We start from the raw sequence: 16,845 nt of genomic DNA, 5'->3' as shown, positions 1-16,845 counted from the left end.
GGGCTCCAACGAGGACTAGGGGAAGCTTGCACGCTTCTCAATACCTCTATAAAAATACCAGAGTCATCGACGGGAGTTTACATATCTCTACCTTGCTCTTTAGCTTTCACATTTACATTGTTTGCATAACTCCTTTTGCGGTAGAGATAACAACACACTATCAAAACCGCAGTTGCACATTTAGATAGTTTATCTTTTGCATAGGTTTTGCAAAGAATAGAAAAAGAGGCCATAGTTTAGAGTTAGACTTTTAAGTTGCCTAATTCACCCCCCCCCCCCTCTTAGGTGTCACGGCCCCCCTTCAATTGGTATCAGAGCCAGTTGGCTCAATTTGGACCTTTGGCTTCACCGCCATTGAGCCGACGCTATTTAAAATGGTTGGGATGGATACCTATAGTCTTCCGCACTTTAATGGTACTAACTTCCCCTACTATAAAGCTAGAATGGCTTGTTACCTTGAGGCGGTAGATTTGAGTGTTTAGAGAGTCACTCGTGACTAGATGAAACCCATTAAGAATCCCGATAAATCCACAAAGAGTGAAGAAAAAAATTCATTTCAATGCTAGAGCTAAAAATTACTTGTTTGAATCTTTTAGCATGGATGTGTTTAACCAAGTGTTCACTTTAAATACGGCACATGAAATTTGGTTAAAACTCCAAGAGCTCCATGACGGCACAACTAATGTCCGTGAGCAAAAACATTGTCTAGCTAAACAAAATTATGATTCCTTTAAAATGAATGATGATGAGCTTATTCGTGATATGTATTCTCGTTTGAATCTAATTATCAATGAGCTCCATTCAATAGGATTAACAAAGCTAGATAATGCGGACATCGTGAGGAAGATCATCTCCGTGCTACCATAAAAGAAATATGCAAGCATCATCACCATCCTTCACAACATGGAGGACTTGAGCACCATGACCCTGGCCATAGTCATTGACAAGATAGTGGCATTTGAAATGTCACGCAAGATGGGTCAAGAGAAGCCTCTTCATCAAGCAAAGGCAAAGCTCTCACATGTAGTGAGAAAAAGAATATGAAGGGCAAGCAAGTTGATACAAGCTCAAGCTCCTCAAGTGAAGATTAAGAAGAAGATGAGGATGATGAAGATGAAGATTCAAGTGATGATGATCAATCTTCCTCCTCCACCTCCGACCTTAATGAAAAATCAATCAAACTCATCAACAAGATGGAGAAGATGATCCAAGTGCTCAATGTCAAGGGTGTGCCCATCCAAATTCAAGATTTCATCTTCACCAATCAAAGAAATGAGCAAATAAAGAAATGATGCTATGGATGCCACGAGTTGGGGCACTTTGTGGAAGTTTGTCCAAACATGCCCACACCCAAGACAAAGAAGAAGGCGTGCAAGGATAAAGCCCTCACATCAATAAGGTCATGGGATGATTCTTCAAGTAAACAAGAAGACCATCACAAGAGGCGAGGGCACAAGCACTCATCATCAAGCACCTCACGTGTGTGCCTTATGGCACAAGGTAACAAAAAGCCTATCCCTAGTGATAGTGACAATAATAGTGATAGTGATGATGAGCTACCTTCTTATGATGAAATTGTGTAAGAAAATCTTAACTTTGCTAAAGTTTGTACTAGTCAACAAAAGAAGCTTGAAAAATTAAAAAAAAAACTAGATAGCTCACAACAAGCTTATGCTACTTTGCTTGAACAATATGAAACTTTTACCAATCTTAATATGGAGCTATCTACTAAAATTGAGTAACTTGAGGCTAGTGCAACAACAAATGCATGCACAATCAATGATGAGCAACTTGTAAAGAAAAATAAAAAATTAAAATAAAAGTTAGCTAGCTCACAAGATGCTTATAAAAGTTTGCTTGCTAAAATAGAAACTATATGCAAATATTGTGATGAGCTAACTAATAAAGTTGCTAATCTTGAAGCCATCGGTTCTACCCCCACCGAGGCACCTAAAAGGAAAAGTTCTATCTTTGACATGCCTAAAAAGGATGCTTCTATTTCTTGCAATGATTTATGTTTAGACTCACCTTTGTACAACCAAGTTTGTGTTGAGAAAGTTATTGTAGATACATGCACACAAGAGGTTGCAATGGAGAATGAGCAACTCAAGCAAGAAGTGGCTCGCCTTACCAAGGACTTGACTCAAGTAAAAGGCAAAACGGAGCAAGCCCAACTTCATCAAGATAACACCGTTAAGGAAGTGAATAAGCTTGATGAAGGACAAACCGTGGTTTGCTACGTATACCACAAAGAAGGCTACAAGTCCTATGAGTTTAAGGTGAAGAATGGGGGAGGAGATAAGAAGAAAGAGAAAAACAAAAAGCAAACAAGCAAGCTCTCCAACACCTACACCAACAAGGTGGACAAGAAGGCCTCAACACCATACTTGTTAAAGAAGAAAAAAATAACAAGGTGGTGACCATCAAGGTGAACAAGCAAACCAACAATGGGGTCAAACATTTTTGGGTGCCAAAGGAGATCATTTCTAATATGAAGAGCACCAAGAAGGTTTGGATCCCGAAAGAAAAGTAAGAAGTCCGATGGACTTCGAAGAATTTGGAGACTTGGCAAAGTATGGGTGCATCATTATGGACCAGGTAATTGTCTAGTGGGTTAGTGAATACTATGGACCCAAATTCATCTTCCCATGTTAGGTAACTAGATTTAATTTCTTGCAATTTCAATGAGCATCTAGTTTCTTTTCATGCATAGGTTTGCATTTGCATGTTTAATCTTTTGTCTTGCATCCACTAGGTATATCGTAGGGTAGGCTTGTTCGGTTTCATTCTTAACCCTTGGAGCAAACCTACATGGTTTAAATTGTTTAGGAGCACAACACATAGCTTATTTTATAATTGTTCATCTAATATGTGCCAAAGTCAAAATTGTAGATAATTTCTCCCGAATATCACCTTCGAAAATGATTCTCACATTCATGTGATGTCATCTTTCAAGTGGTATTTTTATTCTAAAATCAATGTGCATGTCTCCTACAAGTATTCCATACTTGTGTGCACAAATTTAGGGGGATGTTACTCTACAAGTTGGATGCTTTGAGACTAACACCTTTTTCAAGCTTATCATGTGTGTAGTAGTCTCATTGCAAGGAAAATAGAGTCTCCGAAGTTAAGCATCATACTTCAAATATCCATCACCTATTGTAAGTGGTATAAATTAAATTGGTTTCCACATGTGGTATTTCTAAACTGATATCATCATGTTGATTTCACTTTGGTATTTATATGCTTTCTCCATGCATTATATAGATTAAACTCCCTTGAGCATTAATTTACCAATTATGCATAAACTACATTCTCTATCATATGTATGCATATATTTAGGGGGAGCTTAGTCTATATAATGTGAGAGTCAAATTTTATGACCTATTCCACTCCACATACAAAGAATCATAAAGTTTGACCCCTCCTTTGTGCTACTAATGTTTTCCTTTTTGGTGTTTGATTTCAAAGGGGGAGAATTGTAGGACCAAAAGCAAAGCCTGATCATAATAATTTTATAAGTGGTAATGGTTCGAGAAAGGGAAGATAGTGAATTATGCAGTTAGGGAGAGGCTTGAATCCATAATGCCACATGGGGACATTTGCAAGGGCAAGATAAGTCTCCAAAAATATTACATATGGTATCTTTTAGCATCATATACCCTTACCATTTGCACTGCATCCTAGCAAGTAAATATTTTTTAAATTTCAAAAATTTTATTATTTGCTTGTTTTGGTCGTGTTGTCATCGATCACCAAAAATGGAGAGATTGTAAGGAAAATAGACCCTAGTCCTATTTACTTTGGATTTTTGATGTTTGATGACCAACACAACTAAATTGAACTAATAAATTTGCAAGTAATTATTTTGTAGTTCAATAGGATGCAAAATGTGACTTGGACGAAGACGACGTGATGATCCGATGATCAACACCTCAAGAAAGACATGTGAAGATGCAAAGAAGACATATAAGGTCAAGCAAAGTCCAAGCACGAAGATTGAAACCAGTCCGAGGTTTAAAATAGCGGGCTATTGCAAATAGCGGTATCTTTTTTCCAGAAGCTATAAGCTATAGCGCAGCTATAGCGGAGCTATGACAGATAGCAGTTTTTAAGAAAACCATAAAAATCAAGTAATTATTTCATAAAAATACAAGAATCGTGAAAATTACTGAACACAAATATGTTTTCAAGGCTTTAGGAGTCTAGGGAATATTATTTAATATGACATGATAGCACAATTTATGAGACTCAAGTGTTCAATTTTTTAAAAGATCAACTTAACAGTAAAAGATAAATATATAATAAGTAGATTGTCACTCTAAAAGCTAAAGTTGAAATAGCAGCGCTATTTTAAAGTCACAGCTAATCAATTTAGCGACATTAAAGCATAATATAGTGGTTAATAAATGATATAGCGGAAAAATAGAAATAGCGTAGCGGGAGATCTCTCCAGAGGCTATAGCGGCGCTATAGCATTGCTATAGCCCGCTATTTAAATCCATGCCGGACGCAGGATCGCGAATAAACGAGCCAGACAAAGGTGACCGGACGCTGAGCGAAGCAGTGATCAGACGCACCGGTGACACTGTTCATCATCACGGAAATGTTTTCAGCGTGACCGGACACAGCGGCACTGGACGACCGGACGCACGAAGTGCAGCGTCCGATCGTTTCTAGAGAGGTTCCAAAGCGACGCAGTTGCGACTGGACGCGTCCGGTGGCATGTGACCGGACGCCATCAGCGTCCGATCAGTTGATCGCGCCGAAGACCAAGTGACCATTGTGAGTGACCAGACGTTAGCGGATGATCGACCGGACCCGAACTGTAGCGTCCGATCAAGTCCAGAGAGGTTCCAGAGCGACGCCAGCATGACCGGACGCGTCCGGTCGATGATGATCGGACTCTAAGCTGAGTCCGATCAACGCACGCGTTCCAACGGTCGGGACGACCGGACGCGTCCGGTCAGGACGTGGTCAACGTTCGGTCAGTAGCAGGAAGGTGGGTTTCGTCCCCAACAGCTACTTTATTAGTGGAGCTTATAAATAGACCCCCCAACCGGCCATTTGAGTGGTGTGGAGCTGAGAAAACATACCAAGGGTGTTGATACACTATTTTAGTGATCTCCACTTGCATAGTGTTTAGTGATTCATTAGGTGATTAGCGTAGGTGCTTTGCAAAGTGCTTAGGTTGATTAAACCACCGCTTATGCGCTTGCTCTAGGTTTAGGCCTAGTGTTTAGTGAGGTTTGCATACCTCTTACTACTTGGTGCTTGTGCGTACCATTGTTGTACATCGGAGGGGCTTGTAGTCTTGCGAGGTCATACCAACCACATTTGTGGTGTGGCCGCCACCGTGTACCAAAAGGAATAAGACCCGCGGCGGTTCGATCGGAAGCTTGATAGTGAAGATGGCGGGAAGCGGTCCAGGAGAGGCTTGCCGGAAGGCACACCAGAGACCCACTTGCGCGTGGGGAAGGCCCGGGGCTATCCACGGAGTTACCCGACCAGGAGCTTGGCCCTTGCGAGGGATTCCTTACGAGGGGCTCCAACGAGGACAAGTGGAAAGCTTGCATGCTTCTCGATACCTCGGTAAAAATACCGGAGTCGTCGATTGGAGTTTGCATATCTCTACCTTACTCTTTAACTTCCGCATTTACATTGTTTGCATAACTCCTTTTGCGGTAGAGATAGCAACACACTAACAAAATCGTAGTTGCACATTTAGATAGGTTATCTTTTGCATAGGCTTTGCAAAGAATAGAAAAAGATGTCATAGTTTAGAGTTAGACTTTTAAGTTGCCTAATTCACCCACCCTCTTAGGCGTCACGGTCCCCCTTCACCCAGTACATCTGAGCTGAATATACTTCCATCCAATATCGCGCAAGGAGAGGAAGTCTTGAAGCGGAATAGTGCAAGAGGTGAATATCCTTGTTAGAAATATGGACCCTAGCAAGGGTTTAGTGATTTTTGTGGTTGACAATATAACCATTAGTACTAACAATGTTTTCTCTTATACATGTTGATAGACAATAGAACCACTAGGACTTACAACATTTTCTAGTATACAAGGTACCTAGTACTACTATTGATGCAAGAGATGGACTTGAGTTAGGATAAGGTAGAGATCAAGCAATCAATAACTCAAATGAGAATCAAATAGGTGCTTTGAATACTCAAGAAGATAAGAATGAAGCTCAGAACATCATACAAGTGAAACCTAAAAAAATGGATGCGTAGAAAGAACACTCAAGGAACACAGGAGAGGTGCAATGAGCATCGGGGTTTTTCCGGTGGCACCGGAGTTTTTTTTTTGGTGAGGCCTAGTACGAGGCAGTAAGGAAGACGTACAAGACATACTTCCGGTGTGAGCACCGGAGTTTCGTTATAGAGCTAATGCACAGATGATTGAGAAGTGAAGAGAGCATCAGAGGTCTCTGATGGTGCGCCGGCGATTTCACTAGAGCTTTGAGGTGCATCCGGAGAGGACCCACTCCCCTGGATCGTACATCGGAAGGGGAACCGGATTTAAATTTGGTTGTGATTTAAATGTCACCTATCTAACCCAATAGCCAACCTGAAATTTGTGCCTCAGGGATGGTTTCAGCTGTTTAATAGAGGCACCATGAATTTTTTTTTTATATTTATTTAGGGATGGAGGGACGGAGGACGGAGGGAGCAGCTGCAAAGATTGTCAGCGGCACAATTCAATGATTGCTGAAGACACACAAAACAGGAAGATTGGCCTGATAGGTTTGGGAACCGGCCCGGCAGGTTTGTCGCAGAGAAACTAGCCTGGCTGGTTTAGGCAGATATTTCTATATTGGCACATTTTTTATGTCAACAAAGCTCGTACAGCGCACAAAACAGTATGGCACGAATCACATTCTGTGTTAACCACAGATCGAAGAAAGCAGCTGGCAGATGACGGCCCACAGGTTTAATTTGTTCGGTCCTTGGAATAAAGGAACCGTTGCTTCACTTACAAGCTATAGTGCACAACACTGTGCGTACGTGTTAAAGACGGGGGCAACACGAGGCCGGTGGGCATGGCGAGCGGGAAGGCGGTGGCGACGTCGTGGTGCAGCCACTGCGGCATGGGCCTCGCGGCGCCGCCGCCGCCAGGGTCCGGCCCTAGCGTCCGGTGCGCGTTCTGCCACGGGGTGACGCGCATCGAGCACCACCACCAGCAGCGCGGCGGCGCCGTGGGCGAGAGCGCCACGATGACGAGGACGCTCGCGGCGGCAGCCTCGCTGCCGCGGCCGCCGCCGGTCCCCGCGGGGCTCATCGACATCCCGGCGGGCTACCCCAGGAGGGTGAGCGGCGGCGGGAGCAAGCGGGCGCTCCTGGTCGGGGTCAGCTACACGGGCACCAAGCATGAGCTCCGGGGCACGGTCAACGACGTCAAGGAGATGAGGAGCCTCCTCTGCGACAGGTTCGGGTTCCCGAGCGCCTGCATCCTGGAGCTCACTGGTAAAGTAAACCAATGAACTTGCTTGGATTGGATCGTCGTTCATCAAGAGCCACCGCCGCAGATTGATGGATTTCTTGCATGTGTGGCGACTGGCGACAGAGAAGGAGAGTGACCCCACCAGGGTGCCGACGAGGGAGAACCTGCTGCGGGCGATGCGGTGGCTCGTGGAGGACTCCCGCAGCGGCGACTCGCTGGTGTTCCACTTCTCCGGCCACGGCGTGCAGAAGCTGGACATGAACGACGACGAGGTGGACGGGTACAACGAGGCGCTGTGCCCCATGGACTTCGAGCGGAGCGGCAAGATCCTGGACGACGAGATCAACGAGATCATCGTGCGGCCGCTGGGCAAGGGCGTGAAGCTGCACGCCATCGTGGACACCTGCCACAGCGGCACCATCCTCGACCTCCCCTACCTCTGCCGCATGTCCAGGTATGTAGGTACCATGCAGTTGCTTGCAGGCTCTGCATTTCAGCTACAGATGTTCAGAACAAATCTATCAGAAAATGACGCATTGATGATCGATCTGCATTTCAAGAACTGGGTACTGGCAGTGGGAGAATCACTCCTGCCCTTCGGGCATGACGAAGCGGCCCAACGGAGGCCTGGCCATCTCCATCAGCGGCTGCAGCGACGACCAGAAGTCCGCCGACGCCAGCGTATGTCCAGCTCCCAACCAAAACTCCGTCCTCTGCTGTCGAAACAGTTCTGATGAGATGCAGGTTCAGATGTTGCATGCGTTGATCATGGATATGAACATGATGCATTGAAAACAGGGATTTTCTGATGAGTCGTCTTCGATCGGCGCCATGACGGACAGCTTCATCAAGGCCGTGGAGGCCGAGCCGGGGACGACGTACGGGCGGCTGCTGAGCGCGATGAGGACGAGGATCCGTGACGGCCAGGGGAGCCGCCGCCTCCCCGGCAGGCTCGGCTCCTTCGTCCGCTGGATGATCCCGTCCAGCGGTGTGCAGGTGATCTTCTTCATCTCGACACGGCGTGATTGTTGGACCGCCACTCCCCTCACTCACTCTCGGCTGCATGTATATACGCAGGAGCCTCAGCTTTGTTCTTCAGAGATGTTTGACATCTACAGGAAGCCATTCCTGCTCTGATTTGGTCGTCTCGTCGGCTGCTAGCTAATTCGTAACTTGATCTGAATGTCATTGTTGTGCTGTACCCGGTGTGTCCGTGTGTAACTCGATCCGTCAGTTCAAGCCTGTGCATATCTGGCATGTGAATATATTTTACACGTGAATCAAGTCGTGCCACGCGCCAAACACACCAGCATCTTTTGCGTAGCGCACAGCAACAGGTGTCGGATACGCTAAGGCCCAGTTTAGATTGCGAAAAATTTAGCAAAACGACACTGTAGCGTTTTCGTTGTTATTTGACAATTACTGTCCTATCATAGTCTAATTAGGCTTAAAAGATTCGTCTCGTGGATTTCGTCTAAACTGTGTAATTAGTTTTATTTTTTTATTTATATTTAATGCTTTATGCATGCGTTTTCGTATTCGATGTGACGAGGAATCTTAAAAAATTTGATGTTTTGGGAGGGAACTAAACATGGCCTAAGACTCAGGTTATTTCGACCAAAATCTGCGCTGCCGGCGCCGCCACCGATGGCTTGACATGACATGCCTTCATATTCAGTATTCGCCCAGTTGTAAGCCAAGAGTCCAAAGAGATGCATACTTGCTACTCAAACAACACTACCAAATCTTTAGCCTTCAATTTGATCGCTTGCCAGGGGCGGAGCTAGGCCCTTTTATGGGGGTCGGCAGACCCCAATGAATTTTGGTAAATGCAATAGAATGTCACTGTTCTGCACTGCAAGTAAACATTAATGACCTCAGCTTATAATATTGAAGACCCCGGCGATTCATTCGGCTAGCTTCGCCACTGTCGCTTGCTAATGCTCTCTACCACTCCAGGAACCTCTGAGATAAGTATATGCACTCGCCTGGTCTACGAGAGCTCACAAAGAGCTATAGAACACACATAGGGCCTATTTGCTGACGTGGGTCCTTACCAAAGGAACTGCAGGCAGCCTGTTCGGTTGGCTGGTTCATATCGTTGCTGGTTCGATAAACCATAGCCAAACGAACAGGCTGAGGAGCCACGAAATAGAGGCTTCACCTCTGCAGTTCATCATTGTATTGTTCAAAAACAGTTTCTTCTCCGAGGAGCTTCACTTGAGGAACCGGCAGCCCAGATCTTGTCGCCGTTGCGCCGAAGGCGGCGAGCCCATGGCCGGCCAACCGCCACCAGGGCGAGGGCGGGCGACAGTGGGGCCAGCGACGAGCGGCAGCGGCGTGTTCGTGAGCGGGGCCATCATCGAGCAATTGCAAGCGCATTGGGGAGCAGGGCGAATCTGTTAAAGTGAAAATTTTCTAACTTATCCTGTATAGTTTGAAAAGTTAGACAACCGGTTAGGGGTAGGTTGGACTCTCAGGACTTATAATCCCCTATAATATGGTCTCACCTAGATTACGGGATTATGGTGATCAAGAGTTTTAATTATAACAATATAATCTATCTTATAATCAATCTTGTTTGGATCAATATTTGATTATATAATCCGATTATTATAATTAGATGGTTATCAAACAGGACCTAACTGAGGAAGAAAAACTCGATGCATCAACGGCCATACGAAGTTGGGCGTGATTGGTTGGTTGTTTTTAGCCCAGCCAGGCCCACCGTATGCAGGTAGCGGACGTTTGGTTGGCTGAATTAAGCAGGGCGACATGATGCAAAACAGCTGCGCAGTGTAAAGCGTGCGCGGTCCACCGAGCTTGGATGGGGCCGCGCAGAGGGCCGTGAGGGACGTCGGCTGCACCTGCCGACGCCGTCGGCGGCGTCAGAGTAGGCCGCCGAAGGAGATCAGCATGGGCGCACCTGCTGACTACGTCGACAATGCTGACTGCACTCTGCTTTCTTGAGCGAGATCCGCTGACGTTGACGATGTGCGCGAGCGCGGGACCTCCCGCATGGGTCGTCTCGGTCGACACGATGTTGGAGGAGCTCGCCGCCAACGGGCACACCAGTGCCTTGTTGTTTCCCTATTCAGACGGCAGCCCCTCAGGAGGTTGTGGCACTGTTGATGGACACCCGTCCTTCGGCGACGGCTACTCAGCGGATGATGGGCTCGCCTCTGTTGTCGCCAGAGCAGGGGCTCCCACAGATCACGCCGCCACGAGTGGGATAGCCCGACGTCGCAGATGGGAGCACGGCGGGCACGCCCACCCCCAGCGACGCGACGCCCAGGGCGTGTGAGGCTGCTCGGCGTCTCGCACGGTTCACCGAGGAAGTGCAGCTCAAGTGACAGTCGCCGTTAATCGCCAGTCCACCAAGGCAGAAGGAGGCAACCGCAAGGCAACCCCTGTCAGTCAGGAGCCGACGGATTGCCGCTCAACCGTTGGCGCACATACCGACCTCTAAGCGGGGCGAAGTACTCCTCATGCAGAAGATGAGCATCGCGCTGCCGGCAGCTCCAGTCTCGTCTGCGTCCAAGGGAACGTACGACGCCCTATTCGCAGGGAACTTGACGCCGAGCCACGTGGCAGCTCTAGACGAGCTGTTCCTAGCGACCAACAGCAGGTCTGGTAGAAGAGCGCTCTTCTCGGATGGTGGAGAAGGGTCGCGCAGCCAGCAGCGGAGACACCAAGCTTCGTAGGTTGCTGCGCTGCTCTTAGCTTAGTTGTTTACCATTTATGTAATATCGAAGTTTGAAACAACCTGCTAGGAAGGTCTAGCCATAGCTGTGAGACCTCCTAGAGCGCACATCACAAACGTGTCGTTTGTATGGTTAAACTCTTTCTCTTAATTATAATAAATACGTAAATCTTTTGCGTATTGGAGAAAAAAAAGAACGGCGATACGGGGTAAGCGACAGCCAAACAACATCACATGTGAAACGACAAAGTGAGCAACCAAACGCAGTGGACAGTAAAAAAAAAGGCATTGGACTTGCATGTGCTCTGCCTTGGTGCCTGGAGACTGGTCGGCGGGTGCGACTCAGGCTGAGAGCCCGGAGACCGTTGCCGAACCAATCGCGCCCTTAGGTGCAGTGCAGGACAAGGCCAGCACGGCCTTATATGCAGCTCAGTACTTGTCCCACATTCTCTTTTTTTTTTATCGCAAGGCAAGGCAGGCTCTACGGGCTACTTGTCCCACATTCTTGGCAGCCCAATAACAGTCCAGAAAGTAGCCCGTGCGACGTGTAAGACGGGAAGATTTCCGGGTTCACCCGGCCGGCAGCGGGACTTCGGGAGGGTTTGCCCACCGTGTAGAGGGAGCCTTGCCGGCGCGCGCTTCTCTAGTTTCCCGCACGCGCTCAGGGCACGTGCAACGCGGCTCTGGCATCTAGGTGCGGCCCGCGCAGATGGCAGCTCAATGGCGCCAAAATCCATCCCCGCCATCGCATATACCATTTCATCTCGATTTGCATCTGTTATTCTCCCGAGCAAGTCGAGCACGGCGGCGTTGGAAGAGCGCAAAGAGTGGAGCAAGGGCGTCCATGGCCAGCCTCGTTCCGCCCTCCAGGTCTCGATCTGACTACGGTTTCCTCCACCAGCGAGTCCTATAGGTATCGATCTTGTTGTTGTGTCCCCTGTCAAGATCTCAACGGTTATCGAGAGAATTCTGTATTTAGCACTAAAATAAATCACTCTTTCGTATTTGGTACTGTAAATTTTGAACTTTCTTATCTAGTATCAACTTAAAAATTCATTATGTATATGGCACTTTCGTCCATTTAATACAGTAACGGTGTCAAGTGCCACCTAAAATGACATATATGTCATTCTATGTACCAGCAACATGTAGTGCCATATAGGAAAAGAATAAATGAACATAATGTCAAATAAGGAAAGCACAAATATCACAAATATACTTATGAATGAAACATAACATTTTGATAATTGAAAAGTGGCAATAATAATTTATAAATTTGATGCACAAACTTCACAAATCTGACACATTGTCAGCATACTTAAAAAAACAAAAAAATGTAAACACCTTCCACACCTCACATTAGCTCAGCAAATCCATACAACAGGAGTCTAAGTTCACATGTCCAGGTTCATAAATATGCATATATTACCAGGTTCATAAACATAAACACATGAAGGTTCATACATAGGAGGTCTAAGTTCACATTACAGAATAACAGGTTCATCATACACACATCAGTTGCACTACATTATAGTTTATAGAGCATATGCCTTACATATTACCAAGCACATCTACATAAAGAATCACAAGCTCAACCTTCTCTTGCTTCTTGTGCTATTTGCAGGACTAGCAAGCTTAGTTGTTTTGTTTCTGGTGCCCATTGCAGGGCTGTCAAGTGGCAGCATTGGAATTTTTTTCAGGTATGAAGCAAGCTGTTTCTGGGTCCTTTTAGCCTTCTCCTTTGTTGGAGAATGAAACTTGGTGAAAATTAGCTCGGGTTGATTGGAGCCACTTCTTGACCTACACATGTACATTCAAACTAGGATGACATCCTTGCTCTTCGTTGACTGTAGAATAAGTACTAAAATAATATTCAAAAATACGAGATAAGATTGACAAATTCATATTACAGATCAAAAACATCAACTGACACAGAGGTAACATTCAGTTACTTGGTTAGCAGCCGATTCCAAACAAGACTTCGAAAGAACTTGGAGCATTTTTTTTCTCGTGAATTTTTAGTTGTCTAGTGGAGCAGAAGCATTCAGACTCAGAAGAGGATACTGTAACACCCCGGTGTTATGCCAGCATTTAGGCACTGCAAATCATGCATATCATGCATCATCAAGCATCCTCATCATACATGCCTAATCATGAAAATAATAACTGAAACACTGCATCGAAACATATGAAACATGCTCGTGAAACCTGAATGTTGCATACATTTGTTTAGAGTTGTTTTGCCCTGATTATGCTTGCTAGGTTAGTAGAACTTGTTTGACAATGATTGTAAATCATCTAGAATTATTTAGCATAATTTTTGGAGCAAAGTTTGTATTCAAATTATTGCAAAATTTTGCCTTAAAAATAATTCCCCCAAAAATTAGGGTTTTGAGTTAAAATTGACTTTGATTTTATAATTCAAAATCTAGATAGAATTGGACTTTGGTTATAAAAGCAAAGTTGTAGAGAATTAAATTCTAATCAACTTTTATTTTTGGTACATTTTCAAAAGATGTCATTTTCTTGCTCAAAATGATATTTGAAAGCTGGTATTTGAAAAATTTCTTGAAAATATAAATTGAAAAAGGCTTTTCTCATTTCGTGGGCCGCCGCCTCGTTTTTCGGCCCACGGCCGAAGCCGGCCCGGCCTGCCGCAGCGCCACGCCATCCCGCGCGCGCCCCGCATTCGGCCCAGCCCAGCGCCGCGCCTGGCCTGCCTCCGCGCTCGCCCACTCGCTGGCTCGCCGCGCCGCGCCGCGCCCGACCAGCGGCAGAGCACGCCCGCCGCGTGGCGGCCATGCGCCGTCGACGCCGCCGCGCGTCGCAGCCGGCCTGCGTCCGCTCCCACGCGCCCGCCTTCATCTGCTGAAGCCGCTGCGCTCGCCTTCACTCTCCCGCGCTGCCTCTCTTCTTCGCCCGCGCCGAGCTCGCTCTCTCCCCCTCGCCGCGGCCACCGCGCCATTCCCGCAGCCGCCGAGCTTCCCCATCGCGCGCCAGCAGCTCTTGCCCGCGCTGCTGCAGCTCCGCGCTCGTATTAGTCATCAGCACGGAGAAGGTAGTGGCCGCTGGCCCTTTCGCTCTCCCCTTCTCGTTCTTCCATGCGCTGCCGCCCGCCATTGCCGACGACAGGCCTTGCTCCGGTGAACTGCCCCTCCCTCTTCACCTCTACCCGACGCGGCTTGGCGTGGGGAGCACGATGGTGCCCTCCGTTTCGCCGGGGAACCTCGCCGTCGGCGAGTGCGCGCCGGTCAGCGCCGCCCCTGCTTCGGCCTGGCCGACAGGTGGGGTCGTTGACCCGCGAGGGCCCGCTCGTCAGCGCCCTGGCTCGGGTTCAGGTGCACAGCACCGGGTGCACCCAGCGATTGTGTCGGCTGAAGTTTAAAAGGATTTCAAAAATGAATTTTTAGATTTCTGTTAAATGCTTTGGAAAATGGTTGTATACTCAAATTTGCTCCAAATCGGTTGAAATAAATTTTGCTAGGTTCCTTATCACCAGATCTACTTGAGAAAATTATTGCATGTCATTTTTGAGATACTTTTCTATAGAACTTTATTTAATCATGGATATTGCTGATAACTTGAAAAATGTGTAGAAAAACCTATAAGCTTCAGAAAAATATGATTTCCAAGTTTGTTAATCTTCTTATGTAATGTACTTCCTAGGAAAAATATGTGTCATGCATGTGCTGTAGAAAAAATTTGAGGTGTAGTTCAAGTACCTTTAATGGCTGATTTTTGTTATTTTTGCTAGAGAGCAAACTTTGTATAAAACATGCATGTGATAATTTTTGTACAGTGATTGTATGCTATGAAGATCATAGGAAAAATGCTAACTTTGTTGTTTGACACTTTTCACAGTACAAAGTATTTTCATGTTCATAATCATGCCATAGCTTGTTATTTTTGTGTAGGCTAATCCACCCATTCAAATACCATGAAAATATGATGGTAGACTACTTAGGGTAGTACTGTGCTATGGAAATTTTCTAAGATTTTTCTAAGCAATAAAAATAGATGTTACTATTTAAACCTATTATTAATTAGGGTTTAATCAAGTGTTGCTTTATGTGTGATTAAGAAATTAGTAAAGCTTTGGTGTATCTTTGAAGCATTTAATAAGATGTGTTGATTTAGCATATTAGTAGTAGAAGAGAATGCAGTAGATGACATGTGCTTGTAGTATGTGTTCTTGGATGATGTTGACTACCTTGCATTCAAACATATCCATTGTATTCATCTCATTCGATGCACCGATTGCATAAGCGCTTACGCACATTGCATCATACAGGATCGCAAACCGAGAACCCAGTCGTCATACCCGAGGAGCTCGAGGAGCAGCTCGAGGTGCAGCCACAGGAAGTGCCCGAAGCCGACGAGGAGGACGTTGAGGAACTTCTAGAGTGCCCCGATCACCGCCCGAGCTCCTTCGAGAGAGGCAAGCCCCGGAGCATTTTTCTCCCCGGTTTGCAATTATTAACTAAATGCTTTACTTTAATTGATGCATTATGTTCAGGAGTTGTTTGCAACCGTTGCTGCATTATACCTTGTCTACCTTTATTATACTATATCCTTGTTACCCTGGTATCCACAGTCGAGTCAATGCTTAGCTGGCTTAGACCGGTAGAAGTCGGGTGATTTTCTATCACCTGCGAGCTATAGGTGGTTACCTGGATCTGCTTGGATGACTATGAAGTCATGGTATAACTAAGTGTTAAATGAAGTTGAGACCGGACGGAGACTTACAGAGTTTTGGACTGTAGTGCTTTCCATCTGTGTCAATTAAGGACCGACTGTTGTTGGGCCTCGAGTCATGTTGAACGCATGCCTTACATTTAGCTGGCCGAATAAAGTACCTTTCGACCGCGAAGCTGGGAGATTATTCGGGCCGAGTAGATTGCCCGCAGCGCACTATGCCGGAGCAGGTGTGGTAGGACACGGGGGCGAGATGATAAGACCAAAGTGCAGTAGGTCGGCCCCCGGGTACATGTGGTTCCTGGCAAACTCGAGATACCTGGATAGTTGACTCGGTGATCAATACCTCACTTTAGCGGGTGAGTGAGGTTTGTGTAAGGAATAAATCACCAGCTGGTTAGGAATCGATTCGAATCGCCATCGCTCCTGGACAGTGAGCACTTGACTTGAGTTACTTCATCGTAGTAATGTTGATGGAACACTTGGACAGTTATAATGAATATGACATTATGGAAGTTGTTTAATGATCATTGGTTATCATTATCTGCTTAATCACATGTTTGCTCTAGTATAGGTGCAAATCTAGTCGACAGGTTATAATTAATTAACTTGGCAATAAAGTCTTTAGAAAGGTTTTTGAAATGCCAAAAATGCTTTCTTTGTAAATGAGTCAGCTACCCTACTATAAAGCCCTTCATAATCCTTGGTGTCACTTATTTTCGGTTATGTCAGGTAAGTCTAGCTGAGTACCTTCTCGTACTCAGGGTTTTATTCCCACTTGTTGTAGATGGGTAGATGTATTACGGCTACTGTATCAACTGCCTTTATCCTACAATGGGTGATGCTTAGGACCATGGGCATGGTCATTCCTTACGTCTCGTCTGATGCTTTTGTTGGAGATGATCATTCGCTGGCACTGTATTTGAACTCCGTGTGAGTGTTTGTGGTTTGAACAAATGGCTTCCGCTACTTTTATCCGAACTTGTTTTGTAATAA

General features: G+C 45.9%; 1 protein-coding gene across 1 annotated transcript; it reads left to right on the top strand.

Moving 5' to 3' along the window:
• The first annotated feature begins 7,008 nt into the window (after nucleotides 1-7,008).
• LOC136497894 (metacaspase-1-like) lies at nucleotides 7,009-8,867 on the top strand. Its single transcript, XM_066493782.1, has 5 exons — nucleotides 7,009-7,474; nucleotides 7,575-7,905; nucleotides 8,012-8,132; nucleotides 8,250-8,447; nucleotides 8,529-8,867. The coding sequence occupies exons 1-5, from the start codon at nucleotides 7,051-7,053 to the stop codon at nucleotides 8,586-8,588; spliced, it is 1,134 nt and encodes a 377-aa protein (XP_066349879.1). The 5' UTR covers nucleotides 7,009-7,050; the 3' UTR covers nucleotides 8,589-8,867.
• Nucleotides 8,868-16,845: the final 7,978 nt, after the last annotated feature.

This window comes from Miscanthus floridulus, chromosome 1, assembly GCF_019320115.1.
Source record: "Miscanthus floridulus cultivar M001 chromosome 1, ASM1932011v1, whole genome shotgun sequence".
NCBI lineage: Eukaryota > Viridiplantae > Streptophyta > Magnoliopsida > Poales > Poaceae > Miscanthus > Miscanthus floridulus.
Note: the sequence above shows the minus strand (reverse complement) of the source record. Positions and strands in the feature narration are given on the sequence as shown.